We start from the raw sequence: 24,346 nt of genomic DNA on the forward strand, positions 1-24,346 counted from the left end.
AGCTTTGTACTATTGCTCCTGAAAGTTTGCTTGGCCGCCGCCACTCCTCCTCTGGTCTACCTCTTCCTTCATTGAAGCGGTGCCACCGAGAGCCATGGGCACTGAAGGAAGAAGGAAATCCTGTAACAGTTTTGGCCCAGCTGCCCTCCAGCTGCCCGACCCCAGGCAAACCCTACCCCCCTCCCCAACTCCCCGCTCCGGCCTCAGCTTCTTCCTCTGAAATGATGCAGATAGTAATACTTACCTGGCAGGCCTCATAGGGTTGATGTGACAAATAAATAGAGGACATGAAAAACTACTGAAATGGAAACAGTGGAAATTCAGTCGGCAGTAGTGTGGAGGCCCCAGGCAGTTACAGAGGTGGCTTTGTCTGATTTAAAGGTCCCGAGGCTGCTGGCCATTCCTCTGTCTTCGATCTGCTCTTCAGTTGGGCCCTGGAGCTCTGCGTTTATTTACCCTAATCTTTTTTCTTCTCTCGGACCATTTAGCTCACAATGATTATCTGAACAATTAACATAATAAAGCAAGTCAGCAAGGCTCTTTCAGGGTCCCAGGGAAACAAAGACTGGGGGTTATTACTTGAGGCCCAGTACTGCAAGCAGGACTGAGCTCCGAAAACCATCAATGTTATGCCCCACCCACCCCTGGAGCAGGGAACAAGGGCTCCTTGTACTTTCGGGACCAATGCTATCCTGGTGACCTGGGGTTCTTATCCACACCCCCGCAAGTGGGTGCCCCTAGAGTTCCCCCATGATAGCCTTGAGTAAGGGACAGGCGGGGCTTGGTAAGGAGAGACAGGGGGCCACGGGATCAGGCTCACAAAATTCCAAAAATGCAGAGGTGGAAGGAAGCCAGAGATAAGGAAACAAATAAGACCATCCTGTCTCAGGTGTCCGAGGTGGGGTCTTGCTGTGACAGCTACTTGAGACCAACAAAAAATTACCTGACCCTTGGCTATTGTGGACAGGCTGTCTTCACACTCACAGAGAGTCCCACAGAAATGCCAATGACAATCACCCTCTTCTTCCCAGCGGCCACCTACAAGAGGAGGGTGGGTGAGACAGTGCCACCAGGAGGATTCTAGGATATAAACCTATTGCATGGAGATGTGAGGGTCAGGACTGGGGAAGAGAACGGGCTTTGGCTGGATGGGGACTTTTGTGTCCTCGTGAGAAGGAACAGACAGAGATGTCTGGTTGACTATCAGGGGAAAACACAGAACTTCTTCAGTTCTTCAATCCTGTGCAGGGCACTGTCTTCTGTCCCCTCCCTAGATGCCACCACAGACCTAAGAGGACAGACTCAAAGTCAGTGGCACTGGTTTGAAAGCAGAAGATTATGGTATACTAGGGAAGAAAAGGGAATGCTTTAAGAAAAGGGAATGATGGGAAAGATATCATTGACTGAACACCTACTATTTGCTTAAACACCATGATAGACGTTTTCTAGGGCTAAAAAACTCCAATTCCTACAAGTGCCAGTCACATGACATGAGTATGTGAAGTGGGCCAAGGATAAGGCAATGAGAAATGATGGGGACCAAAGCAAACTGGGCACAATCTCCACCTGAAAGCCTTAAAATTCTATTTCTAGAAAACATTATCCAGGCCAAAGAAAATATTCACGGGCCAACTTGGCTTACCTATCACCGCCTGCAATGAGGTAGGTGTAAAGAGGTTTCTGTCCTAGACCTTTCATCAGCTGGTTGAAGGAGACCTGTCAGTGGGGGAAGGACATGAGGTAGTGATGAAAGTGAAGGGAGCGGTTACCTTGGATTTTGACAACTAGTATGAGGATTCCCTCAGGCCAGTGCTTAAGCCAGTCCTGCTTGGAATTTGGCACTTCGAATGCTATTTGCAGATGACAGCTTGGGGTGCGTGGGATGTAGAGACATGTGTAATAGACTGAATGGGGCCCAGGTGGGTTCCGAAGATACGGGGGTTCCATGGTGAGATCTGTCTTTGAGAAGAGTGGGAGCCAGGCCTCAAGAGGGCCACCTAGGAGCTTAGCTATGATGAGCTTTATGGTCCTGAGGGTTACCCCGAGAAGGCAGAGAAAGGAAAATCGGGGACCAGGGTACTCACCGACATGAGAAATGCCATCCTGCCAGAGTTGCCCCCTCCACTCAGCACCACCAGCCCCCCCTCAGGTTCCTGAGAAAGAAAACATTTCCTGTGTCGCCAGGGCCTAGCTCCTAGCTCAGGTTGGGGGAAGCACATTCCTTCTTTGTCAGCAGCAGAAGAATTCCTGGGGAGACTCCTTAACCCTCCTTTTACCACAAAAGGGAACAGAAAGATGCCTGGATTAGAGAAGGAAACTTCAGTCTGACTCCCAACTCTGGCTTAGCTACTTACTCAAACCCTTACTCATTCCAGAAAGGACTGAGAGCAGCTTTGTCATCCACCAATCACTCAATAAAAAAGTGCTACCCAGCAATTATTAGCTGGATATATTTGGGCAAGCTACTGTGATTATCCTTTGTTTTCCTATCTGAAAAAAAAAAAAAAAAGGAGACAATCACACTAATTTCACAGGTTTTTGCAAAGGTAATGAGTGTGAAAGCACAATGTCAATTACAGAGTGTGATGTAGATAATAGTTATTATAATTACTGTTGATTAATAAGATGACAATAAAGAGGCCAGAGGGAGAACTGGGAGAAAGGAGAATGGAGATGGAGTAAAATGAGAAGTGGAAGCCAAGAAAAGAGAAAGCCGGGAGAGAGAGAAGTTAGGAGGGGAGAAGACAGAGAGACTGTACCTTCAGCACTTCCTGAACTTTGCCAGCCACTTGGATCATGGTGGTCAAAATTGATTCACTATACGGTGTCTGTGGGGAACTGGTGGGAATCAGAAGCCAAGAAAAGGACGGTGGATGTGGGGGAGGGGGAGGAATGGATGGTGTAGTGGAGGGGCTCTCAGGTCTCAAACACTAAGGACCATTGGCATGGAGTTGGCATCTTTATTTTCAGTGTCCAGGGGATGGGTCTGGGTTACCTGGTCTGTGGGCATGACTCGCCCCTCCTCCTGGAAGATCTCAGCATCGCACTGTCCCAGCAATCGAACAATTTGCTCGGCATCTGCTTTATTGAGGTCCTGGGACAGTGATTGGCTTCTCTGTGATTGGCAGGGCTGCCTCATACCCAGACAACTAGAGGGAAGGGGGCACAAGGATACAGACAGGGTGCCCAGGCCTCACTCATGCCTCTTGATCTGGAGGTGGGAGTAGCAGCTGGCACAAGGTTTGGGGACATGCGCACACACACACACACACACACCACCCAAGGATTTAGCCTGAACTTGGTACTCTGGCCCTAATAGGGGAAGGTCAGGAAGGAAGATGGGGAGGAGGAGTGGGAAAACAGAAACCCAGGGTGGAGGGAAGTCCAGATGAGAAATGATTCTAGGAATCAGTGCAGAAGACCAACATGGAGAAGGGGGGGGTCTCACCTCCCACTTGCCAGGCTCTGGGGTCTCAATCACATGTTGAAACCGTTTTGTGCCTGGCATGGTCGCACACTGTGGACCCTTGTCGTGCCTGCGTTTTCAGCCACACAAACCCTTCTGTCATGCTAACTCTGCTTCCAGCGGGTGGGGCCTTATCTGAGCCACAGTGATGATTAACCCAGGTACCCTGGCCTCTCTGAGCACCGCCCCCTCTGAGTATCTCTCCCCACACCCTTTCCTGATCAGTTGGCCCCCAGCCCTCTGGGCACCCCAGGGAAGCTCCAGGGGTCCCTCTTTGCATGCATGCAGACTGCCCAGCCTCTGCTTTGCCCCATGAAGGGGGAAACCTGAGGTTCATTACTCTTAACCTTTGGACACAATGACCTCTTCTCTGGAGGACCTGGAGCTCAGAAGTGCAGGGTAATACCCAGTCCCAGGACGATGAGAATCCCTGAGCAGAGTGCTCTGGGACCAGGATGCAACAGGAGGCCAGAGATCAGGGTCCTCAGGGACAGCAAAGGTCAGAGGACCTGAGCCATGGCTTGATCACATGTCCAGAACACACAGTCCTCCGGGCCCCTCTTGCTCCATTTCACTCTTTCATCTCAGAAGGAAGGTAACAGAAGCTTTGGAGCCCCAGGGAGACACACGCTGAACTGAATATTACAGGGATAAAGTGCCACGGAAATAGAAATGCTGCAATGAGAATTAGAAACCAAAGTATCTGCCCTAAATACAACATGAGCCAACATTTATTTACACTGAACAATGCACTTTTCACATGCAGTATCTCACTGGGTACATTCACACTAAGGAGACCATACTGACACCCTCGTTTTGCAGATGGTAAAGCAGAGGCTCGGAGAAGTTAGGTCATTGCTGAAGATCACACAGTGGACAGAAAGGGGACTCACACCCAGGTTGTTACTCCAGATCTCATGAAATTAAGGATTTATGTTTGTTAAACGAATGAAGTAACTAACAGACTGGTGCAAATTAATGATAATCCCTCGCTCACACAGTGTCATAAGATTTATAAAGACATTCCCCATCCAATCTCACTGGATCCTGCCAATAGCCCTATGAGGTACTGGACGCTCTGATTTTAGGAAACCTGACACTTAGACGACCAATTTCTCCACTCCAGGCAGGAAGAAGAGCTAAAAACCATGGCTTGCTACTCTTTAGACTTCCGCCGCTATAAACCCAGGCTGCTGTCTTAACTGCTGGACTCCAGCTCTTCCCATGCCCAAACACCTAGGTGACGCTCAATAAATATTTGTTTAATAAATTAAAGAATGAATGAGAGCGAAGAGAACGAAAATCAGATTATGAATGGGGAAGAGATTTAAAAGCTGACGCAGTCTACAAGTAGGAGATTTTAGAACAATTATCTCCCCACTCTGTCCCCTCCCGCAGGGGAAGTGGGATTCCTCCTCCCAACTTGGCTAATTCCACCGGGGAAGGGAGGGGCCCTCCCGGGTGCCCGACACCCTCGCACCTGCGCCTCTCCCTACGCCCCCGCAGGATCCTCGGACGGAGCCGGGATCAGAGGCAAGGGGACCCGGAGGCCGCCAATGGGAGGGTAGTGGGAGGAGCCCCGGGAGAACCGGGTCGGGGGGGGCGGGGGATGACGGCGGCGAGAACCCCGGCGGGGCGGGGCGGGCCGGCACGTCCCGGTCGGGCTGCGGCGGAGCGAGCGGGGCCAGCTCTGCAGAAGGCGGCGGCTAGCTAGCCGGGACGGTCACATCCCGCTGCAGGCGCCGGCGGAGCAGCCGCACTGCCTCCCGCACCGGGACTCCGGCCAGTGGCCAGGCCGCGCCGGCACCGCCCCCCGCTCAGGGACAGACTACGCGGCCCGTCCGAGCTCTGGGGGCCCCCCGCAGCCCCGCGGCTCGCTACGCCTCCTCCTGCCCTCTGCCCGCAGCTCGGTCCCGCGCTGCCCGCCGCGCCGAGCCCGCGCCGGGATGGGGTAGGGGCAGCGCCGCGGAGCCGGGCGATGGGCCGCCCTCTGGGCACCGAGCAGCCCCCCGAGGTCTGACCGACCACGAGGACCGGCGGAGGTGGGTGTGGGCCGGGCAGAGCGGCGCACTGGGGACGCCCGGGTGATGCGGGGGCGGGGAAGGCGTGGGGAGAACGGGGGGATCCGGGGCTGCTGTGGGCGGTGGGGAGCCCGGGAGAGCTGCTGCCACCCGTGCGTTCTGGGCAGTCCTGGACACCCGCCCCCAACAACTCCTGCCACCTCCAGGAGCCCCGCCTGGATGTCAAGCGGATGCCCCAGTGCCTGCCTCCCAGCGGACTCGGTGGGGACCATGGCTTCGCTGATGCCCCTCTCCCCATACTTAAGCCCTACGGTCCTCCTGCTGGTCAGTTGTGACCTGGGCTTTGTGCGAGCAGGTGAGTAAAGGGGTAGTGGGGTCGAGCAGAGCTAGTCCGTACATGGGACCTGTTAACCTATTCACTCTGGCACCCAAGAGACCGGCCTCCCTCTCCTGTGAATGTGACAGTCACTCACCTCAGAGCCAACTCGGCCACTGTGTCCTGGGACGTCCCAGAAGGCAACATCGTCATTGGATACTCCATTTCCCAGCAAGTACTAATCACCCTTCTGCTCCCTCAGCCTGTGTCCTTGGAACTCTGAGCCTTCCTTCCGTTACCCCCACCGGGGAGCAAATTCCCCTCCCCGTGGTGGGGGAATCTGGGAGCTGGTGTCCCCTGACTCAAGCTGCCCTTGTCATCCTACTCCGTGGAGTGCTTGGATGTTTGAGTCCTGGGACTGGTGTGAGACCGCCCCCCTGTCCCATCATCTCCCCGCAGCGACAGAATGGCCTGGGCAGCATGTGATCCGGGAGGTGAACACCACCATGCGGGCCTGTGCCCTCTGGGGACTGGCTGAAGACAGCGACTGTAAGATGCAGGTCTGGAGCATCGGCCTTCAGGGAGAGAGCCCCCCGCCCCAGGGCCTCGGGTGCACTTCCGAACTCTCAAGGGTTCTGACCGGCTACCCTCCAACAGCTCAAGCCCAGGTGAGAGGCTCAGCTATCCTCCACTCCCGAAAGCTTTGGATTCTCTGGCTTTTTACCTGCCCTTTAGCCTCTTGTTTACTTCCCCCCAAACAAGCCACAGTCTAGCTTAGATGAATAAAAGGATGACTTAATTCATCATACCGCCAAGAAACGAAGGAAAAAGGTTGGCAGGGGACTGGGTATAAACAGGCTGATAATGAATCATTTGGGAGAAGGGCTTTTTTTTTTTTTTTTTTTTTAAAACACAGTGCTTTAGACAATGTTTATTTTTTCCATGAAACAATTTTGAATTCTCTCAACTGTGTGTAAACTCCTAAGTAAATATGTAACTGCTACCACCTTTGGCTTGAATGAGTGAAATATACATAGGCAAGTTGATATTTGAGCCCTACTTCAGAAAACATTCACCCAGATACTCTTGGAAGCAAGGAATGTTGCTGTAATTTCTACTTATTCCAGTCATCATTGTACAATTCTTATCTTGGGGCTTGGTTTTTATGGGTGTAAAGTAGCTGTAGGTAATAACTTACATATGGGCATAGCCAGGCCCCATTAGAATTTAGGTCCTTTTTTTTTTTAAATTTTTATTTTTTATAAACATATATTTTTATCCCCAGGGGTACAGGTCTGTGAATCGCCAGGTTTACACACTTCACAGCACTCACCTTAGCACATACCCTCCCCAATGTCCATAACCCCACCCCCCTCTCCTAAACCCCCTCCCCCCAGCAACCCTCAGTTTGTTTTGTGAGATTACGAGTAAATTATGGTTTGTCTCCCTCCCAATCCCATCTTGTTTCATTTATTCTTCTCCTACCCGCTTAACCCCCCATGTTGCATCTCCACTTCCTCATATCAGGGAGATCATATGATAGTTGTCTTTCTCTGATTGACTTATTTGGCTAAGCATGATACCCTCTAGTTCCATCCACATCATCGCAAATGTCAAGATTTCATTTCTTTTGATGGCTGCATAGTATTCCATTGTGTATATATACCACCTCTTCTTTATCCATTCGTCTGTTGATGGACATCTAGGTTCTTTCCATAGTTTGGCTATTGTAGACATTGCTGCTATAAACATTCGGGTGCACGTGCCCCTTCGGATCACTACGTTTGTATCTTTAGGGTAAATACCCAGTAGTACAATTGCTGGGTCATAGGGTAGTTCTATTTTCAACATTTTGAGGAGCCTCCATGCTGTTTTCCAGGGTGGTTGCACCAGCTTGCATTCCCACCAACAGTGTAGGAGGGTTCCCCTTTCTCCGCATCCTTGCCAGCATCTGTCATTTCCTGACTTGTTAATTTTAGCCATTCTGACTGGTGTGAGGTGATATCTCATGGTGGTTTTGATTTGTATTTCCCTGATGCCGAGTGATATGGAGCACTTTTTCATGTGTCTGTTGGCCATCTGGATGTCTCCTTTGCAGAAATGTCTGTTCATGTCCTCTGCCCATTTCTTGATTGGATTATTTGTTCTTTGGGTGTTGAGTTTGCTAAGTTCTTTATAGATTTTGGACACTAGCCCTTTATCTGGTATGTCATTTGCAAATATCTTCTCCCATTTTGTCAGTTGTCTTTTGGTTTTGTTAACTGTTTCCTTTGCTGTGCAAAAGCTTTTGATCTTGATGAAATCCCAATAGTTCATTTTTGCCCTTGCTTCTGTTGCCTTTGTTGATGTTCCTAGGAAGATGCTGCGGCTGAGGTCGAAGAGGTTGCTGCCTGTGTTCTCCTCAAGGATTTTGATGGATTCCTTTCTCACATTGAGATCCTTCATCCATTTTGAGTCTATTTTCGTGTGTGGTGTAAGGAAATGGTCCAATATCATTTTTCTGCATGTGGCTGTCCAATTTTCCCAACACCATTTATTGAAGAGGCTGTCTTTTTTCCATTGGACATTCTTTCCTGCTTTGTTGAAGATTAGTTGACGATAGAGTTGAGGGTCTATTTCTGGGCTCTCTATTCTGTTCCATTGATATATGTGTCTGTTTTTGTGCCAGTACCATGCTGTCTTGATGATGACAGCTTTGTAATAGAGCTTGAAGTCCGGAATTGTGATGCCACCAACTTTGACTTTCTTTTTCAATATTCCTTTGGCTATTCGAGGTCTTTTCTGGTTCCATATAAATTTTAGGATTATTTGTTCCATTTCTTTGAAAAAAATGGATGGTACTTTGATAGGAATTGCATTAAATGTGTAGATTGCTTTAGGTAGCATAGACATTTTCACAATATTTGTTCTTCCAATCCAGGAGCATGGAACATTTTTCCATTTCTTTGTGTCTTCCTCAATTTCTTTCATGAGTACTTTATAGTTTTCTGTGTATAGATTCTTAGCCTCTTTGGTTAGGTTTATTCCTAGGTATCTTATAGTGTTGGGTGCAATTGTAAATGGGATGGACTCCTTAATTTCTCTTTCTTCTGTCTTGTTGTTGGTGTAGAGAAATGCAACTGATTTCTGTGCATTGATTTTATATCCTGACACTTTACTGAATTCCTGTACAAGTTCTAGCAGTTTTGGAGTGGAGTCTTTTGGGTTTTCCACATATAGTATCATATCATCTGCGAAGAGTGATAATTTTGATAGTTTGACTTCTTCTTTGCCGATTTGGATGCCTTTAATTTCCTTTTGTTGTCTGATTGCTGAGGCTAGGACTTCTAGTACTATGTTGAATAGCAGTGGTGATAACGGACATCCCTGACGTGTTCCTGACCTTAGCAGAAAAGCTTTCAGTTTTTTCCTTTTAGAATGATATTTGTGGTGGGTTTTTCATAGATGGCTTTGATAATATTGAGGTATGTGCCCTCTATCCCTACACTTTGAAGAGTTTTGATCAGGAAGGGATGCTTTGTCAAATGCTTTTTCAGCATCTATTGAGAGTATCATATAGTTCTTGTTCTTTCTTTTATTAATGTATTGTATCACATTGATTGACTTGTGGATGTTGAACCAGCCTTGCAGCCCTGGAATAAATCCCACTTGGTCGTGGTGAATAGTCCTTTTAATGTACTGTTGAATCCTACTGGCTAGTATTTTGGCGAGAATTTTTGCATCTGTGTTCATCAAGGATATTGGTCTGTAGTTCTCTTTTTTGATGGGATCCTTGTCTGGTTTTGGGATCAAGGTGATGCTGGCCTCATAAAATGAGTTGGGAAGTTTTCCTTCTATTTCTATTTTTTGGAACAGTTTCAGGAGAATAGGAATTAGTTCTTCTTTAAATGTTTGGTAGAATTCCCCCGGGAAGCCGTCTGGCCCTGGGCTTTTGTTTGTTTGGAGATTTTTGATGACTATTTCAATCTCCTTACTGGTTATGGGTCTGTTCAGGCTTTCTATTTCTTCCTGGTTCAGTTGTGGTAGTTTATATGTCTCTAGGAATGCATCCATTTCTTCCAGATTGTCAAATTTGTTGGCGTAGAGTTGCTCATAGTATGTTCTTATAATTGTCTGTATTTCTTTGGTGTTCGTTGTGATCTCTCCTCTTTCATTCATGATTTTATTTATTTGGGTCCTCTCTCTTTTCTTTTTGATAAGTCTGGCCAGGGGTTTATCAACCTTATTAATTCTTTCAAAGAACCAGCTCCTAGTTTTGTTGATTTGTTCTATTGTTTTTTTGGTTTCTATTTCATTGATTTCTGCTCTGATCTTTATGATTTCTCTTCTCCTGCTGGGTTTAGGGTTTCTTTCTTGTTATCTCTCCAGCTCCTTTAGGTGTAGGGTTAGGTTGTGTACCTGAGACCTTTCTTGTTTCTTGAGTAAGGCTTGTACAGCTATATATTTTCCTCTCAGGACTGCCTTTGTTGTGTCCCACAGATTCTGAACCGTTGTGTTTTCACTGTCATTTGTGTCCATGAATTTTTTCAATTCTTCTTTAATTTCCTGGTTGACCCATTCATTCTTTAGAAGGATGCTGTTTAGTCTCCATGTATTTGGGTTCTTTCCAAATTTCCTCTTGTGATTGAGTTCTAGCTTCAGAGCATTGTGGTCTGAAAATATGCAGGGTATGATCCCAATCTTTTGATACCGGTTGAGACCTGATTTAGGACCGAGGATGTGATCTATTCTGGAGAATGTTCCATGTGCACTAGAGAAGAATGTGTATTCTGTTGCTTTGGGATGAAATGTTCTGAATATATCTGTGATGCCCATCTGGTCCAGTGTGTCATTTAAGGCCTTTATTTCCTTGTTGATCTTTTGCTTGGATGATCTGTCCATTTCAGTGAGGGGAGTGTTAAAGTCCCCTACTATTATTATATTATTGTTGATATGTTTCTTTGATTTTGTTTTTAATTTGTTTATATAGTTGGCTGCTCCCACGTTAGGGCATAGATATTTAAAATTGTTAGATCTTCTTGTTGGACAGATCCTTTGAGTATGACATAGTGTCCTTCCTCATCTCTTATAATAGTCTTTGGCTTAAAATCTATTTGATCTGATATAAGGATTGCCACCCCTGCTTTCTTCTGATGTCCATTAGCATGTTAAATTGTTTTCCACCCCCTCACTTTAAATCTGGAGATGTCTTTGGGTCTAAAATGAGTTTCTTGTAGGCAAGATATAGATGGGTTTTGTTTTTTTATCCATTCTGATGCCCTGTGTCTTTTGGTTGGGGCATTTAGCTCATTAACATTCAGGGTAACTATTGAGAGATATGAATTTAGTGCCATTGTATTGCCTGTAATGTGACTTGTTACTGTATATTGTCTCTGTTCCTTTCTGATCTACTACTTTTAGGCTCTCTCTTTGCTTAGAGGACCCCTTTCAATATTTCCTGTAGAGCTGGTTTGGTGTTTGCAAATTCTTTCAGTTTTTGTTTGTCCTGGAAGCTTTTAATCTCTCCTTCTATTTTCAATGCTAGCCTAGCTGGATATAGTATTCTTGGCTGCATGTTTTTCTCATTTAGTACTCTGAATATATCATGCCAGCTCTTTCTGGTCTGCCAGGTCTCTGTGGATAAGTCTGCTGCCAATCTAATATTTTTACCATTGTATTTACAGACTTCTTTTCCCGGGCTGCTTTCAGGATTTTCTCTTTGTCACTAAGACTTGTAAATTTTACTATTAGGTGACGGGGTGTGGACCTATTCTTATTGATTTTGAGGGGGTTCTCTGCACCTCCTGGATTTTGATGCTTGTTCCCTTTGCCATATTGGGGAAATTCTCTCCAATAATTCTCTCCAACATACCTTCTGCTCCCCTCTCTGTTTCCTCTTCTTCTGGAATCTCAATTATTCTAATGTTGTTTCGTCTTATGGTGTCACTTATCTCTCGAATTCTCCCCTCGTGGTCCAGTAGCTGTTTGTCCCTCTTTTGCTCAGCTTCTTTATTCTCTGTCATTTGGTCTTCTATATCGCTAATTCTTTCTTCTGCCTCATTTATCCTAGCAGTGAGAGCCTCCATTTTTGATTGCACCTCATTAATAGCTTTTTTGATTTCAACTTGGTTAGATTTTAGTTCTTTTATTTCTCCAGAAAGGGCTTTTATATCTCCCCAGAGGGTTTCTCTAATATCTTCCATGCCTTTTTTGAGCCCGGCTAGAACCTTGAGAATCGTCATTCTGAACTCAAGATCTGACATATTACCTATGTCTGTATTGTTTAGGTCCCTAGCCTTCTGTGCTGCCTCTTGTTCTTTTTTTTGTGGTGAATTTTTCCACCTTGTCATTTTGTCCAGATAAGAGTATATGAAGGAGCAAGTAAAATACTAAAAGGGTGGCAAAGACTCCAGGAAAATATGCTTTAACCAAATCAGAAGAGATCCTAAATCATGGGGGGGGGGGGAGAAAGGGGATAAAAAGAGGTTCAGAAAAAGAAAAAAGAAACAATTAAAAAAAGAAAACGAATAAAGAAAAAAATATAAAAAAGAAATATATATATATATATATATTAGATAAACTAGTTTAAAAAACATAAAAAAAGGGTAAAAGTTAAAAAAATTTAGCAGAAGAAGAAAAAAAAGAAAAAAAATTAAATTAACTGCAAGAGTAAAGAATCATGGGGAGAAAGCCATGAGTTCCATGCTTTGCTTTCTCCTCCTCTGGAATTCCGCCGCTCTCCTTGGTATTGAACCTGCACTCCTTCGTAGGTGAACTTGGTCCTGGCTGGGTTTCTTGCTGATCTTCTGGGGGAGGGGCCTGTTGTAGTGATTCTTAAGCGTCTTTGCCCCAGGCGGAGTTGCACCGCCCTTACCCGGGGCCGGGCTGAGTAATCAGCTCGGGTTTGCTGGGTTTGCTTTCGGGAGCTTTTGTTCCCTGAGGGCTTTCCGTAGAGTTCCGGAGGGCGGGAATGAAGATGGCGGCCTCCCGGTCTCCAGCCCGGAGGAGCCGAGAGCCCGGGGCCCCACTCCTCAGTGCGCCCTCAGAGAACAGCACCCAATTACTCCCGTTACCCTGGCCTCGGGCCACGCTCCGAGCTGACCGAGCCTGTGACCGGTTCAAGGTAACCCCGAGCCGAGAGTCACTCCTCGGCTCTGTCTCTGTAGCCGGCTTCCCCGTTCTATACCTGTAAGCTCTGCGACACTCAGACATCCCTGATCCTTCTGTGACCCTGCGGGACCTGAGGCCACGCTGACCCCGCATGGGCTTCACCCCGGTTTAGCCTCTGGAGCGATGTCCCTCAGCGGAACAGACTTTTAAAAGTCCTGATTTTGTGCTCCGTTGCTCCGCCGCTCACCGGGAGCCGGCCCCTCCCCCCGCGGTCTATCTTCCCGTCGCTTTGGATTCACTTCTCCGCCAGTCCTCCCTTTCAGAAAGTGGTTGATTTTCTGTTTCTAGAATTACTGTTCATCTTCTTTTCGATGTCCCGTTGGATTTGTAGGTGTTTGCAATCTTTAGATAAGCTAGCTAGCTGATCTCCCGCTACCTGAAGTAGTCTCAGCCTGCTGCTTCTCCGCCATCTTGACTCCTCCCTCCGGGAGAAGGGCTTTTAAGCTTCCTTTTCCCCACCCTCTGTTCCCAGCCGCCACAGTCTGCATGAATACTTGCCCGCAACGGTCCTGCTTTTTTGGTCTCTAACTACCTGTCCACCAACAGCTTCCTAGAGAGGGGCTTTCAGGGGTAACCCTGGCCCCAGGTTCTCCATCCTTATGGGTATGCATAGAAGAGCTCTGTGGCCGCTCCCTATAACCTGGAGTGTATCTCTTTCTTCTCAGGTGACATCACAGTAGAGGGTCTGAAGGGAGAGCGACCATTGCAGACAGGGAAGTGGTTATCACTGTGGTGGTGTTGCTCATGTGGGCCGGTGAGTGAGCAGCTGCATGGGGGACCAAGGATTGGGGGAATGTCAGGGAAGACAGGTGATGTGATGCGGGGCCGGTGAGGGAGGGAATGTTGATTTTGCTTCTAGAAGCAGTCAGGGAAAGGGAGAAGGCCAAAGAGGGGCAGGAAGAGAGGGGAAATGGATATTTGGGATGGAGGAGGCTCTTACCTTCCTGAGATGAGACTTGAGCCATTTTTTTTTTTAACAGAAAAAGTCACCATCCATGAACACCATTGATGTATGAGTGAAGAAACCGAACTCGAAAACAGATGCACTAACAACCTGGGGATGGGGATAGGGTCAGGGAGAGCCTCAGTTGGTGATCTGCCCAAGACTGAAGGATCCCATAATCTCCTAGAGGGTAATGACACTCCCACAATCTCAGGCCTGGTACCCATCCTCTTTCCACTGTGAACAGGACCAGAAGGTAGGTCTCTTAGGGTCTGTGCCCCTGGACCTGGGGAATGGCTATCAGATGGGATATGTCCTTCCATCCCCCAGGTCCAGGGGAGACACTTGTTCAACTGTATCCCACTAGGTCCCCGATGGGGCCCCCATTGCACCTGCATCAGGACTCTCGGCATCCCCAGCTGCCCCCACATCTTGCCTCTGGGTCTCAGAGAGGGGCGTTTCTTTGGGTACTCCCCCTCCCCCAGCAACTCAAAGGAATTGTCTGGGTCTGGGGGCAGATGCTGCACCGCACTACTCCAATGTCTTCCACGGAGCCTCAGGTGCTCCCCCTCACCTGGTAGCCCCCCCAGCTGCTGGTGACCTCACCCCTTGGACATTTTTGCAATAAACGTTCTTGGACAAACTGGAGATGACTGTATGGGATACTGTATAGTATGCTGAAGACACTTCCCCACTGTCTCTCCCCTGACCACAAGGGCCTCTCATGCCACCACCAACTCGACAGGAGCACTCTCATTGTTTTAAGGTGTTTGTTTTGATTCTATAGCCTGGAATGGGTGGGGAGAGGACAGAAATGGGTGTAGAAAACTAGAGCCCTAGTTCCTTTTGTTTTGTTCAGTGAGAAGGGGGGAGAAGGAAAAGAAGGGGGGGAATATAAATTCTCCTGCATCCGTGGAAACGAAGGTTATACCACATGAGAGGGGCTGGTAACCTTTTTAAGTTCACTGCCCACATTGACACCCAAGCTTTTCACCATTTAGTCCTCTGACTCCTCCATCAACCTCGAGTTAATTTCCAGAAAAGGACTGAATGGTGTTTGGGGACAAATCAAAGAGCAGCTCCACTAATGGATCCTTCAATGCCACGTGCTCCTATCCTGTGCACTCCTGTACTTCTAGTCTTCCCCACCCTCACTTTTCCTTTTGTTTCTGTCTGCCTCTGTCTCTCCTGATTTGGTCAAAGTCAATAATAACTATAAAGTGTAAATGAGTTTATATTCACTCTCTGCCACTATATCCAGAGGAGGATTATGGAAATAAAACTGAGGGGTTGGAACTCCCCTGTCAAAAGACTTATACTTTGGGCTCTAGGGCTACTTCCTTCCTGTGAAAACAGAGGCTTTCCTCTACTGTTTCCTAAATTCCAAGGGTGGGGGATGGTGCCAGTGAGAGAAATACCTGTTGACATTTGCAACCACTGTGGGGGAAAAGCTGCAGAACCCAGAATCTGGACATCATATGCTATACTCTCTGGAGAATTATAGGTCTTCTCAACTTCGGATCTTTCCAGAGGAGGTGTATGAATGCTCCTTTTCTGCATCTCAGTCTCTCTGGCATGTTCCAAGAATTTAGACCAGTAATTCTGAAAGGGACCCCAATCCAAACAGATCAAGAAGTCATTATCCTTTCTACTTCACCAAGCTCCAACCCCAGGTATCACAAGACTTAACTTCATCCTATCAGATAAGCCCAGTTCTCATTTGCCATCTGCCTTGAGCCACAAAAGCATCCAGACTGGGCAGCAGTCTTTGATCCACTGCTACCCAGTTCTGAAGTAGTACCTCTCACTGGCCACTGGCGCGGAAACATTCACATCTCGGACTGTGCACACCTCATCTCTTGGGATGGAAGTGGCACGGGGTATAGAAGCATGGCAAAGATATAGGGAGCTAGAAGTTCAGAATATAAAGGCTGTTTAAATGCATCAGCTCTGGGTTGAATCCCAGTTACATCATTTACTGTTCGCTTGTTAAGGGACCCCTCTAATCCCGAGTCTCCTGGCATGTGAAATGGAACTAATAATGCCATCCCCTTCAAAAGCTGTCTTTGAGATTAAATGAGATAATGCATCTACAACCCTTTACTTTGCACAGTACCTGGCAGACGCATCCTGAGTATTCAGTTAGCTATCATTATTAGCCTTGTGATACCCCGTGCAAATCATAGAGCCTATTTGGGTTCAATCCGGGACGCAGCAAAACGTATGAAAGCAACTGCCCTGCCTTCCTCCAGGGTTGTAAGGATTAAAAGAAGTGTTCAGCCACACTTTACTCACAATCCTGGCGGGAGAAAGACTGTGATTACGTAGGAACTCGAGTTTGCAGAGGGGCTTGTGGGCGTGGCTTGAGCTTGAGTTTGCAAGCAACGACGGGATTGGTTGAAGAGAGGATTCGAGTCCTCTCAGGGTCCCGCCCTAGACCTCACTGCGCCTGCGCACGTTCTGTTTGCTTCACAGCGAAGCTACGTGGTGACCTTGCGAAGTGTGTCGCGCTGTAGTTGCGTCTGCGTCAGCGGCAGTTGGTGTGGCTGCGTGGCGGGTTGTCCAGGTAACGACGGGAGTTGTCGCTGACTGGTGGCATCCGAGAGACAGGTGTTCGTCATGCAGTTGAAGCACCTGAGGACCCTGCTGAGCCCTCAGGTGAGGAGTTGCGTGCCTCTTCCCTCCCTCGCCAGCCTTAACGTTCCCAGAGAAGTGGGGGAACTGAAATCTCACGATGTTGAGCGCCTACTGCATGCGGAATCTCTGCTCGGCCGGTAGTGTGCGGTAGTCAAGACGGACCGCTAACCTCGGTAGCTTTCATTCCGTTTCATTTGACAGCAGTTGTATAGGAGGCCCCGTGCTGGGCGCACAGGGAAACAGCGAACCTAAGTCTGCGCCCAGATAAACAAGCGCTTTAGGTAAAAAAAAAAAAAAACCCAAAGACGGAGTGCGGAAGACCTCACGTTCCTTCTGATGATGAAGATCTCAGACTCGGAAAAGGCTGGGCACCGGGGGAGGAACCATGCTGAAGAAAGGCTGGGTTTTGGAGCTAGGAGACCAGCACTCAAGTCCTAGTGCCAGCTCCACTTTCAATAAATGGTCCAGTCCCGCTGACTTGAAGCCCTGGGCACACAGTCTCTGAGCGCCCACCCAACTGCTTCATTTGGAAGATGGGAGTAACAATAATAGCAACCTGAGGGGGTTTGGAGGAAGAGTTAAAGAAAGTCACGTGCGCAAAAGCCTTCGCGAACTAAAAAGCCCTGTAGAAACCGATAGACGAGAGAGAACATTCAAAATTCAAAGACTCATACAAAGCTAATGATAGTATCTGCCATAAGTGAACGTTTCCTATGTAGCAAGACAGCATAATTTCAGGAGTTAAGATTGTGGTTTCTGGAGTCAGACATACGAGGATTTAAATCTTGGTTCCACCCCCTTATGAACTGTGTATGTAAATTTGAGCAAATTACTTAACTTTTCTGAACCTCAGGTTCCCCATCTGTAAAATATGCATAATCATATCTGTCTCAGCGTTATGAAGTAAAAGGACAATGCATATTGAGCATTTATCAAAATGCCTAGTCTATGGTAAGATCTTGTTAAAGGTTAGTTTTTATTATTCTAGTCCCTGCCCCCATTGAATCCTCACGACAGTGCTGTGAGGAATGAGGAAGGCTTCACAGCCAATGTGGTATTAGGAGAATAGAGGGAAATTAGAACAAAAGACAGAAGTGCTCATTGCTCAGGAAACTGCCCCCAAAATTGTAATTTAAAAATTCCTTTACCCTAATGGAATAATTGGAAGTGAAAATCCCCTTCAGTCTTTCAAAATAAGATGTCATGATGCAGGGTAGGGCAAATGTCCAGGATTGGCAAAATGATGAAGGCAGATGATGAGCAAGGAAAATGAGGAACCCTCAGCCCTTCAAACCTAATTTAATCAAGTGGTGGAGGTGGGTAAAGGTGGTGGTGTGGCTATTTTCTGACTCTGAGGATTTTGATGGAGGGGAGAAAAAAAAAAAAGACCTTTTAAATCTGGGACTTTGGAGGTAGGTGGGTTAGGAGTGACAAGTAACAAAGTTTCAAACCAGAGCTCTGGAGCCCAAGTAATTAATCACACAATTGGAGCAGAAGCTAAATGTTTTATTTTAAGGAGGGAAGTCCTTAGTGCAGAACCATTGAGGACCAGGTGGTGGACAGATGTGGAAGAGAATAATCGACTGGGAGATGATCACTTCAAAATTGGACTTCTGAGCAGTGCATAGTTTGGGGGGGGGGGTTAAAAAAAAAAAAAAACACTAAGCTGGTGGCATTTTCATCCTAAATCTCAACTCTGATTGTTTTACTCCCCATTCCAGAACTTTCACTGTCTTTTTCCTACCAAATAAGCCCAAACTCCTTGGCCAAATTTCAAAGTTTTTTTGCGCTGGCCTCCCTGTTTTTCCTGCCTTATTTGTCTGTTCTATTTGCAAGATAGTCTCAGCTAAATTAAATTACTGTCTCTTAATGAGATTTGCCTTTGCTCCTATCATTGCTTCTACTTCAGATAACTTCCCCCATTTAACTACATCCAATTCTTCAAACCTTAAAGTTGGTCATTTAAACATAAAACGATTTTAGGCTTCTCCAAACTATCATCATGCTTTGTACATGCCTCTCTAATGGGATTTTTCCTGTTCTGCACCATGTTTTTAGCCTGGGGCAGGGACCGTATTTTGCTCTTTGTCTTCCTCTCAGCCCCTGGCTACATGCTTTTCTCAGTAAGGTATTCAAAAAATATTGAATGAGGAGTGCCTGGGTGGCTAAGTCATGAAGTGTCTTCAGCTAGGTCATGATCCAGGGTCGTGGGATTGAGCCCCACATTGGGCTCCCTGCTCACTGGGAAGCCTGCTTCTCCTTCTCCCGCTCCCCCTGCTTGTGTTCCCTCTTTCGCTCTCTGTCAAATAAATAAATAAAACCTTTAAAAAATAATATTGAATAAAAAAAAAGTATCTATTGAATGAATGGCTGAAGACCAGAACCTATTAAAAAAAAAAACTTATCAGACCAATTGAATCCACTTCAGTTGAGCTATGAAGGAGCAAGGCCATTGCAAGGGCACATCAGTACAGTTGATTCTGCGTGTCACCTCGAAGTGTATTTGCATTATGGGTTTCTAAAGCACCTTGTTCTCCTGGGCCAGGGTTTTATAGCCTTGGAGACCAGGATGCATCTTTTGTTTTAAGGACTAGTGATGTGGAGAATTGACCAAAGTCACACTAGAGCTAAAGGAACTAGAAATGCTTTTGTCACTCTAGACGAACAGCTGGGCTTCTTTTTGCCCCCTCTGCCTCTGCAGGATGGAGCTGCAAAGGTGACCTGCATGGCTTGGTCTGCACAGTGGACCGAGTGGTGTTGCTATATGATGAACATGGGGAGCGGAGAGATAAATTCTCCACCAAACCAGCTGACATGAAGGTGAAGAGAATACTCTGTGTGACCTTAACCTGTTCATGGGGTCTTAGGAATCTGGAAAACTTCCTAACTCATTTCCCTAGCCATCTGCCTAGGAAATGGCCTGCCCCATCTTTTCTCAGGATAAATCCCTGACGCTCAATACAGTCACACAAACACCTTTTCTTCTCTTTTCTCTACCATGTGTACTCTTGACTTTTTTTTTTTTCTTTTCCTTTTTTAACTCTTAGTATGGCAGGAAGAGCTATATGGTGAAGGGCATGGCTTTTTCTCCTGATTCCACTAAAATTGCCATAGGACAGACTGACAACATCATCTATGTGTACAAGATTGGCGAAGATTGGTGAGGATAGAGACTGGGAGGTGGAGGTGACTTGGAAAAGAAGGGGAAGGCAGGAAGAAATGTCTCATTGGGGAAAGGGGAGTAGAGAAGATGATGGTCCAGGCTGGGACGTGGAGAGCAAAGGCCTTCCCGAGTCTGTTGCTTCTTCCCTATCTGTGCCTGCCTCATGTGTTGTGAGATCCCATCCCTGGTGGAATCAGCCTAAGGTCAGCATGAGGATCTGTGATGGGAGCCCTTGGTGACACAGCATCTTTGTTCCTGTTCTAAAACTGCTCGGGCTCCATTTTATGCCTCCTTTCAAGGCTCCTATGGAAGGGTAGGAAACATTAGGGGGAGCAGGGAACGTATCTGGTCTTTCTTCCCTTCCCCCAGCATCACGTGTGGCACTTTCTTTATGAAAGTGTTTTTAATATGTTTTCCCTCCTTTTATTTGGCAGGGGTGACAAGAAAGTCATCTGTAAGAAATTCATCCAGACGGTAAAGTTCAGACCTGTCTCTGGGAGATTTGGATGAGCAAACATATATCAATATAGCTACTTGTAAATGTAACCGGAAGTTGCACTTTTAACTTGTCCATCTGACCTTTCCAACTGAGAGGATGGAGGATGGTACAGCCTGGCTGCCCATCCTCCTTGCTTTCCTCCTTGAGCCCGGCTGTGTCCTCTTCTCCACTGTAGGCGACTGGGGTGGTGGCATGTGGCGGGGAGTTCAGTTTGTTATAAATGCACTGGGAGACATGGACAGGGTTATCCTTTTCATGATTTCCTCCTTCCAGAGTGCTGTCACTTGTCTGCAGTGGCCAGCAGAGCAGCACATCATTGTTTTTGGACTGGCTGAAGGGAAGGTAAAGGAGGAAGAGAAACACAGGAGAGGTTGTGGGTGGGGATAATGGTTCTGGAAAGAGAAATACGGTTAAATACGGTCAAGTTATATATTGGGGGAGAAAACGGAAGGACCAGTTTTTTGTTATTTCTTTTTCTTTCCTTAGGATCTGGGTGGGATTGAAAGGAACCTAACCAGACTTGTATCCATTTTCCCATTTTCAGGTTCGTTTAGCAAACACTAAAACTAATAAATCATCTACCATCTATGGGACAGATTCTTAAGTGGTATCACTGACAACAAAGTGAGTAAGGAAGAGCAGTATCCTAAGCTTGGAGACGTAGGAAGAAGCGATGGGGATGTCGGGACTGGGAGACTATAATATGGAAGATGGGGAGGACTGGTAGCAGGGAGCCCAGGTAGTGTTTGACACAGAAGTGGGATTTCTTGGTGAGACAGAGTAATCTCTTTCTTCCTCTTCCTCTTCCTTTTAATTCACTCACTTTTTTAGTTCCTCTGGGAAAAGAATTCTCTCTGGTCATGCAGATGGCACCATTGTTAGGTATTTCTTCAATGATGAAGGCTCTGGAGAGTCACAGGTATGACTAAAGGATACTGTGAGATGGGGGTAGAAACCCAAGATCCCTCCTAGGGGAGGTTGAACATTAAGATTGAGGTGGTTGGCGGGGGGCACATTTAGATGCAGCCACAGAGAGAATTTTTATTCAGGAGGCCAAGCTTAATATTTGTGGGCAAGGAGGAATCAAGTGGAAAGGATTCTGAGAGGAAGGGAAAGTGAAAATTGTTCTTATCTATGTAAAAAGTGTATTTATATGTGTAAATTCATAGAAAAAAAAGTCATTCTCAAGAGAGAAAAGGGAAAGGTTCGGGGAGAAAAGGAATGTTTATGTTTTATTTGATGTAATTCTCTATTGTTTGAATAACTTACCTTAAGAATTACTTGTAGAGGGGGGCCTGGGTGGCTCAGTTGGTGGATCATGTGACTCTTGATCTCATGGTTGTGAGTTTGAGCTCCACATTAGGTGTAGAGATTACTTAATAACTAAAACTTAAAAAAGAAAAAAAGTAACCCCTTTCAGCCTGGGTAAGTTTCTCGAAACTAGGAAAAAATCCAGCCTTAACCTAAAGAACTCTCCCCTGAAACTAGAGAATCTCTTCTTCCCTTTTGACTCCAACCTAAAATATGACATTAAAGGCAGGAAAGAGAAATTCGTACTTTATTGGAAGCCAAAAGAGATTTAAAAAAAAAAAAGAACTACTCATGTAATAATTAAATTTATTTCTTGTGTGAAGAAAGAGTTGTATGCTCCGTGTGGACCTACCCAGTGTTAGTTAATGTGTAGGATATGTCCCTTTGGGGGCCTTATAGGTGTTTACTAAAGAACTCAACATTCAGGCCTTTTGAGGTTTCCTCTTGCGGACAATGTCAGACATGTGTGTGTATGTCATACATATGTGTGTAAGAGTATAAAACCTAAAGACAGTTTGTGAAGTTCTCCAGATTAGGATGTGTTGGGGTGGGAAAATGTTGGGAGGAAGATTTATACAGGGTATAAATTTTTCCTAGAAAGGAAGAATCCCTGGCTGAGGCTGTCAGAGTCAGAGCGATTGGAACCCTTTACTTCTGTCTTAGGGCAAGTTGGTTAACCACCCATGCCCACCCTATGCCTTGGCTTGGGCACCCAACAGCATCGTGGCTGCAGGCTGTGATCGCAGAATTGTAGCCTATGGAAAGGAAGGCCACGTGCTACAAACTTTTGATTACACCCGTGACCCTCAGGAGCGGGAGTTCACCACCGCTGCTGCAAGCCCGGGGGGGCCAGTCTGTTGTGTTGGGAAGTTATGACAGGTGAGTCCCTTTCCATGTGCATCTTCTGCCTACTTTCCCTGTGTACACCTTGCTCTAGCCCAGTTATTTTCAGCCAGAGTGGGAGAATGGTTGGAAATCAAGTGTAGGTTGAAAGAGATCCTCAGGTTTTAATTCACTCACTTCCCTTTTCCTGCTCCCACTATCTGTTGGGACTCCGGCCGTTCCACAAAACACCAGGATTTTGTGTCTCTGTGCCTCTGCCTGGGACTCCACAGTGGAATTCATCTCCACTCTCTTTGTATTACCATTGCCTCTTTTCAGACCACTGGCTCAGTGTTTGTCGCATGATGTTACACTTTGGTGTTTGTAGTTATCTGGCTAAACTGAAACGCCCTTGAGAAGAGGGCCTATTCATTTTTTTTGAAATCTCCAGTGGCTAAATTAGCATCCAGTACATAATGTATGCTTAAATCTTTGGTGAAGGAAGGAAGGAAGGGAGGAAGGGAGGGAGGGATGGATGATGGAAGAGTAAATAAAATAAATAAAGGGCCCCGGTCCCCTCACATCAGCTTTATTAGTCCGGTCCTTTTATCCCCTTTGATGTCACGTGGGTCTCTTCCTTCCTTTTTCTGTTTCTTTTTCCTTATTTCTCCCTTGCTAACAGCTCACTTTTCTCACCAGCCATGATCTCCTTTTGTTTTCTCCACTCCTATCGCTCTCACCCCATTTTACTTTTGGCTTGATTTTCCCAACTTCCTTTTTTTGAACCTTTTTGTCCTCTCCTATGAGATTCCCTAGCATGTATGTTCTCTTTCACTTCCTTTCTTCTCTAATACAGCGAGACTCATTGCCTTCAGTTACCCACCCATTTCCACCCTTTTGCTCAGTCTCCATTTCTTCTGAAATCCACCTCCTTAATTTCAGACTTCGGGTACTCAACTGGAGCCCTCAAAGAAGCATCTGGGGAGAGGCAAAGTCCAAGGAGATTGCCAACTTATATACCGTCACTGCCTTGGCCTGGAAATGGGATGGCTCATGACTCTGTGCGGTGCGTTTTTTATTTATTTATTTTTAAAGATTTTATTTATTTATTTGACAGATAGAGATCACAAGTAGGCAGAGAGGCAGGCAGAGAGAGAGGAGGAAGCAGGCTCCCCGCCGAGCAGAGAGCCCAATGTGGGGCTCGATCCCAGGACCTGGGATCATGACCTGAGCCAAAGGCAGAGGCTTTAACCCACTGACCCACCCAGGCACCCCCTGTGTGATGTGTTTTACTAGTAATCCCTTTCCGCCTGGGTGACTTTCTCTAAACTAGGAAAAATCCGGCCTTAGCCTAAAGCACTGTCCCTGAAACTAGAGAATCTCCTCTTCCCTTTTGACTCCAACCTAAAAATATGACATTAAGAAGAATTCTGTAGGCAGGGCTGACTTCTCCCTTTCATCCCATCACTATCCTTGAGTCCTGTGAGTGCCACCTCTTTCCATCTGGTACTTCCCAAAACTGCCAGCCCTTTTACTGCCAACTCTTTCCTAGATTCTAGAACTTGGGTTTCAAGGGTGTCTCTAGATATCCTTCTGATGCCTGTTACCTTTTATGTTGTCGCTTTCCCTTCTAGGGCACACTCTGTGGTGGAGTGGAACAGTTTGCTGCCTCCAGAGAAGCATTTACAAGAATGAGTTTGAGTTGACGTGTGTGGGACCTAGCCAGGTAAGCAGCTGATAGCCTACTGCACCCAAATCTCCTTCTGGACACTGCCACAGTGCCAAATTTAACCCCTGGCAGAGCTGCTCTGGAGAACAGAGTATATCAGGCGACTCGTTGGCAACTTTCCTTCTGTAGCACTTCCAGCTTATTGTAAGAAAAGATTTAAACACCAAATTAAGGGGTACAGAGATCGCCACTTCCATCTTCCTGGTTTAAAACTTTACTACCTGGCGCGCCTGGATGGCTCAGTCTTAAGTGTCAGACTCTTGATTTCAGCTCAGGTCATGATCTCAGGC

At 46.6% G+C, this 24,346-nt stretch overlaps 1 protein-coding gene and 2 pseudogenes across 1 annotated transcript; 2 read left to right on the forward strand and 1 right to left on the reverse strand.

Moving 5' to 3' along the window:
* Positions 1-954: 954 nt before the first annotated feature.
* On the reverse strand, positions 955-3,508 carry LOC125109773 (glucokinase regulatory protein-like). Its single transcript, XM_047746927.1, is given in 8 exon segments — positions 955-1,038; positions 1,222-1,288; positions 1,643-1,716; positions 2,085-2,153; positions 2,760-2,828; positions 2,996-3,110; positions 3,112-3,149; positions 3,449-3,508. Coding segments are annotated over 8 exon segments (576 nt in total).
* A 1,583-nt stretch (positions 3,509-5,091) lies between these two features.
* LOC125109774 (fibronectin type III domain-containing protein 4-like) lies at positions 5,092-13,714 on the forward strand (annotated as a pseudogene).
* Positions 13,715-16,291: 2,577 nt separating this feature from the next.
* Positions 16,292-24,346, forward strand: part of LOC125109390 (intraflagellar transport protein 172 homolog) — a 31,067-nt pseudogene continuing 23,012 nt past the window's right edge.

Source organism: Lutra lutra, chromosome 9 (assembly GCF_902655055.1).
Source record: "Lutra lutra chromosome 9, mLutLut1.2, whole genome shotgun sequence".
Lineage (NCBI taxonomy): Eukaryota > Metazoa > Chordata > Mammalia > Carnivora > Mustelidae > Lutra > Lutra lutra.